Genomic DNA, 6,000 nt, shown 5'->3' on the forward strand with positions numbered 1-6,000 from the left:
GAAAGTTATCTATTTTTGTTTACTCAACTCCAAGCTACTCAAAAAATGTTTGCTATGAGGCAACACATTCAAATGCTTTGTGCCACAAGTGTGTATATCTGAAGTAGTTAAACTGACACCAAGAATTTAAAAATGGTTTTCCTAAACCACCACAAATTGACAGTTGATGGCAATAACTACAATATAACTCTATTATCTAATAGGGTTACACTCAGCCAACAATTGAACTAGTCTCTTATCCTTCAGATAAGACCACTGGTGCAGTGAAAGGCCTGATCCTGTGTCACTATTTGATGATGGAAACCAACAAACTCAATTGGCCATGTTCAGGTGTAATCTGCCACTTCCAAAGTAAGTGGCAAAGCTGCAGGTGAATAAAACCAAAACAAAACCAAGCGCCAAAGTGAGAGCATTTTCAGCTGCAGCTCCTACATATCACGAACTGGTACCCAAATATAAATGAGCTCAAGTTTTTTTTAAAACAACCAAAATCCATGAGCATGCAGCTTTCAGAAATACATTTATTTTCCATGCTCTACTCAAGAATATCCATGTGCACTCAAGAATTTCCATGTCTATTAAGTTAGACTTACTCACATTTTGATATTTACAGGTACTGTTGGTTACAACAGTATAAAATAATAGATCATACAGATTCATATTTTAAATTTGCGACTCACTTGAGTTATAAAATGGCAGGTCCATTTTAATGTGCCGCTAGCTACAGAGCAATCATCGAGTAGTAGAGGCAAAGCATACAAGTGAACATGGTTAAATTTAAGAGATGCCCAATGTTTGAAGGGGCTAACCAGCTACCCTTGGGTTCAGAACAGATTCATTATAAATGCAGGCACAGGTATTCAGAGGTTGAAGCAAAATTACAGGAATTAATATTGGCCAGATACCAAGAACCCATATGACAACTATTTTCAGTGATCAGGGCTTTTCATCTCTATCTACAGAAGAGTGCTAAATTATTGACATGTCTAGCCTTCCAACTTTTATCGGCAGTTACTTCAAAATTAAGACGTAGCAATTTGGCCCAATAGTGCCATTCTTGTCCATGTCAGAAGACCATCAATTCAATCCCCACATATCCTCAATTCTGACAGTGCTTTATCAAGGGAGTGTTGCATTGTTAGCAGTGTCATCTTTCAATGGATGAAAAATCCATCTTAACTGCTCAAATGGATGAAAAAATCTCAAGCTGCTATTCAAAGTGTGAGAATTTATTCCTTTACTATAACCATCAAATCAGGTGAATTGGTCACATATCTCATTGCTAAACATGGGAAGTTGTTCACATCTGCCTGCAAAACAGTTACTACATTTCAAAAACCATTCAATGGCTGGGAAGCACACAAGATCAACCAAAGAATGTAAAATGTACTAAAAAAATTCAAGCTCTTAGAGAAAATCCTCGAACAGAAAAACTTGGGAGTACATATGACAAACTGAAATGGAAGCTCAATGAACTCCAGGATCTATAGATAAAGAGGTTTGCGTTTGCCATAATCTACTTGCAGATGTCCCAAGTCATCTTTGATCAAAAACCATGTAGTATGGAACTTTGAGGCCACATTTAAATTTTTAATTAATTCACATAAATACCAAGTTTCACATCTGTGTTCCAAAATAGGACTTAGTTACCAGAGTTAACAGTGCAAAGCACCAACTTTTCAAAACCTATGGGCCCACCAAATTCAAATGGAACAAACCAGTAAGAAAGAAATTCAACTTCAGATTGAAGTGCCCGGTCTTCAAAGGGCCAACTGCAGCACCAGATTCAAGTTACACGGTAGATACTATTGTTTCAAGTCTTACCTCTTGAACGCACCAAGTGTCACAACAGATGTGCAGAGTGAGGCCCAAAGCAACCAAATAAAGGGGCAATATGCAGTTAGGGGTTTAACTAAAAAAGTATACACATAAAAAAAGTATGTGTATTTGCAAAGACCAGAAGGGCAAAATTCAAGTGAATATCCTTGCACATTTGATGAATGCTTCACACTGCTGGAAAAAAATTCTGAAATCCACATTTAAGCATTAAAAGTCCAAACCAGAAATAAAAGCCCGTAAAGCTTGTTCATGCATAGCAAAAATATATCAAATGGAACATAAATAATTTGAAGTAAACTCCCACTGTAACATTTAAGAGCTTCTCTTCATCAGTTATCAAACCAAGGCCCCCAGACTCTAGAAAAACGGATTTACAAGGGCAAGTGAGAGCTCATCAGGTGTCCACTTGTATTTTACAACAGACTTGCATTGTTTCTGTTCTTGTGCGACACTTTTTTGTCAGAAAGCATGATTTCCATATAGATAGCTATAGTCTAGTACAATTCGAGACAAGTGGTCCTCACAAAAATTTAAAATCAGTTTTCTGATTTCTGTACAAATTTATCTATAAAAACCATGCAACTCAGGCTCAATGATCCTTTGCACCAGTTCATGTACAAAAACCTAAAAAGTGACCTAACAAGAGCATAATGCATCAATAAACACAATAAATGCTTAGCCATAACCATGTTAAAAATTGAGATCTCTACAATCTAATAAACAAATGTCACAAAATTAGCGCTGACACTGCATTGTGAAGTATACTAAATGGCAGATTTCATATGATTAACGCATCATGTTTCCAAACATTAATTTAAAGTATAATTTTAAAAACCTGAGTTATTCTGGGACAGCTTAAGATTGAAAGCATGTGCATTCTGACGTAGAAAGGCTAGAACTTCGAAGTTCCACTAAAGAACACTGCAAACATCAAAATAAAGCACACTAAAAGCTCAAGTAGAAAACATGGTCGCTGAGGCACAAGATGGAAGCCATTATACTGAAGTCTCTACTTTAAAAGTAACGTTTAATTATATTTTGAACCAAAAAATAGTACGTCAACATGTGCAAGGTTTCGGGCAACACCCAAATGCTCATTCTGCCCAAATGGAACTGGTCAAACCTCCGCACCCCACACACGTGCTTTTTCTGGTTTGCAAACTAGCGTGCAAAGTAGATTTCATCTACAAACTCCTCATACAGTCTTCACCTGCACATTACTCATTTAAAAGTCTGATTTAAGACAAGTTAGTTTAGTACACAGGAAGTAAAAGTGTCGATTTAACGTCTGCAAGAAAAACGCCGTGAAGTTGGGAGGTGTGGAGAAGAGGTCTCACATCCAGTGATCACTCCTCTAATGCCACCTTCCAAGCCTGTTGCTCTGCCATGAGTGTGACGAAGGAAACTAATAGCACAGCACTAAATTGCTCTAAACAAGTTACATTTTTAAAAACGAAGGCCTGATCCCTCAAAATATCGCAACACGTGAAGGGGCTGTGGGTATTAAAGCAAACCTTCCTCAGTGTTATGCATTAGAACAACAGTTTGAGGGTGAAGATAAAACACGCGGATTTGCAGGGACAATCCCTACCCCCCACTCACAGGCAAAGGCCCAGCCCGAAGGGAGAAGCCCAACTCGGTGTGTAGGGAAAGTGCTCGGAAACCTTGCAAGAAAGGGTCGGTCTTTCACGATTCCCAAACACGATGGTGACTGACATTTGGCTATAAAATTAAAACAACCTCAACACGTTCCTCCAATACCCCACCCCCTTTCGATTAATGCATGCAATAAGAGCGGTACTGCAGAAGTGCCAATACCTTCTTTTCTCAAGGTCACAGGAGCCTGGGACTCTGATTTAGTGTCGCTGGATGTTACGGGCACCTTCCTGTCCTTCTGAGATTCTTTCTTGGGCTGCTGTTTGGACGCAGCCGTCTTGTTGTCTTTCTCCTTCTTGTCTTTCTTGATTTCAGCCTCTTTTAAAATCTCGAACGGATCGGATTCATCGTCAAATAGTTGGTCGAACCGATTGGTCACGACACAGCCGAAGCCTTCCTGTAAGTTCCCGGGCATGATGGGCCCCCTTAAATATGGATTCTCCTCGGATACTACAAGGCTGCAGAAACCGCTCCGATTAGCCTCAAAATGGCGGGTTAGAGACGGTCTTCTTGCTCGCGCTGCATGATGGGCCGCGCCATCCGGGACAGGTCGAGCCCTCGTGATGCCCGCTGGGAAATGCAGTCTTTCCCTTTGGTCGCTCGCCCCGCGCCTGCAAAGGGAAGACCACAATTCCCAGCGTGCACTGCCTGCTCCTCTCTTGTTGCAAACCCACAGTCATACAAGGTGGCAGTGAAACCCAGTGCAAAACAGGTGGACCCAGGCAGCTTGCAGTGTCTGCAACCTGAATCTGAATCTACTTAATATCTAATAAAAAAATATTGTGGATGCCGGAAATCTGAAATGAAAACAAAAAATGCGATTAATAGCTGGTCAGGATGCATGTATGGAAAAAGAAACGTTTCAGGTCAATGACTTTTCATCAGAATTCTGATGAAGAACGATGAGTATTTCCAGCATTTTCGGTTTTTAGTTAATACTGCACATCTGTTCCCATTTGGAGAACCAGAGAACACCGATTTAGGTAACTGGCAAAAGAACAAGTGGCGACAGGAGGTAAAGCATTTTTTACGGGGCAAGCAGTTAGGATTTTGAGTGCACTGCCTGAGTGTGGTGGAGGCAGGTTTTCAAGAGGGAATTAGATAATTAGCTGAACAAAAAATATTTGCAGGTCTACAGGAAGTGGGGAATAGCTGAATAACTCTTGCAGAGAGCTGGCACAGATATGACAGGCCAAATGGCTTCCCGTGTTGTAATCATTCTATATTGATATGGAGTGTAAGAGGATGCATTACTTGGAAGTGGCTGCTCCATAACCTTTGGCTACAGTTCAACCCAACACTTCTGATCTTTGGGCACCCACGACAGACGGAGACAGCAAGGGTGTGAGCAATGCCAGAGCACCGTCTCATGTGGACCTGCTCCTCTGCCTGGGAAAAACAGCAATTCACAGAAATGTATGCAGATCCCAGGGCGATCTCCCTGGTTACCTGCCTCTCTTTCACAGTTGAAAACACATCACTTTCCATCTGCATACTGATGACACCCAGCTGTATCTCACCACCATCTCTTTGACCCCTCCACTATCTTTAAATTGTCAGACTTATCCAACATCCATTATGGATGAGCAGAAATTTCTTCCAATTAAATATTGGGAAGACTGAAGTCATTGTTTTCAGTCCCCATTCCAAATTTCGGTTCCCCAGCTACCGACTCCCTCCACCTGTCTCCCTGGCAATGGTCTGAGGGGGAACCAGTCTGTTTGCCACCTCCGGGCCATATTTGACCTCAAAATGTGCTTTCAACCACATATCCAGGCCGTCACTAAGACAGCCTATTGCCACCTCTGTAACATGGCTCATTTCTACACATACCACAGCTCTTATGCTGCTGAAACCGCCATACATGGCCAGAATTTTTTCATCAGCGAGTTGGGGGCGGGGCCCGCTTGCCGACGCGGGTTGACTTTGGGAGGAACCCCCCAAGGCATCCCACCCCATTTAAATATTCAGAAAGGCAATTGAGACCATTGACAGGATAATTAACCCAATTAAAGGCCCTGCCCTTCCAACCTTAAGGCTGACAGGCAGGTCAAGAGCCCCGGCGGGCAGTAGAAAAACCATGAAATCTTATCCACTGGTGGGATGAAGTTTCATGTCCGTTTTAAAAATCTTTAATAAACTTTATGTCATATTTATTAACATGCCCCATCTCATGTGACATTGTCACATGAGGGGGACATGTTAATAATTTTTTTATTTTTCTATTTTTGAGGTTTTTTAAACTGTCACCAATCTCCCTGAGACACACACATCATCTGCCATGTCATAACAAGTTTACTAAAATTTCTAGAACTCTTTCCTTTTTATCCTTACTTAATTAAACATCATTCATGGAGGACATATGTACTATCATTCCATCTCATCTGCATTATTTTGCATTTGTTTGCACCTAATTTCATCTGCCATTCAACAGCTCTGAGTCAGAATGTTGTGGGTTCAAGTCCAGGACTCAAGCACAAAATATTACCTACAATCCAGAGTAGT

General features: G+C 41.0%; 1 protein-coding gene across 2 annotated transcripts in view; it reads right to left on the reverse strand.

Annotated features, from left to right (window-relative positions):
• LOC121289134 (plasminogen activator inhibitor 1 RNA-binding protein-like) overlaps positions 1–4,061 on the reverse strand; it is a 39,588-nt gene extending 35,527 nt beyond the window's left edge. For both annotated transcript variants that reach the window (XM_041208218.1, XM_041208217.1), the window contains exon 1: positions 3,658–4,061. In XM_041208218.1, the coding sequence (XP_041064152.1) occupies positions 3,658–3,910 (253 nt within the window). In that variant the 5' untranslated portion in view covers positions 3,911–4,061. The remainder of the gene's footprint in view (positions 1–3,657) is intronic.
• Positions 4,062–6,000: the final 1,939 nt, after the last annotated feature.

The sequence above is a fragment of the Carcharodon carcharias genome, chromosome 16 (assembly GCF_017639515.1).
Source record: "Carcharodon carcharias isolate sCarCar2 chromosome 16, sCarCar2.pri, whole genome shotgun sequence".
In the NCBI taxonomy this organism is placed as follows: domain Eukaryota; kingdom Metazoa; phylum Chordata; class Chondrichthyes; order Lamniformes; family Lamnidae; genus Carcharodon; species Carcharodon carcharias.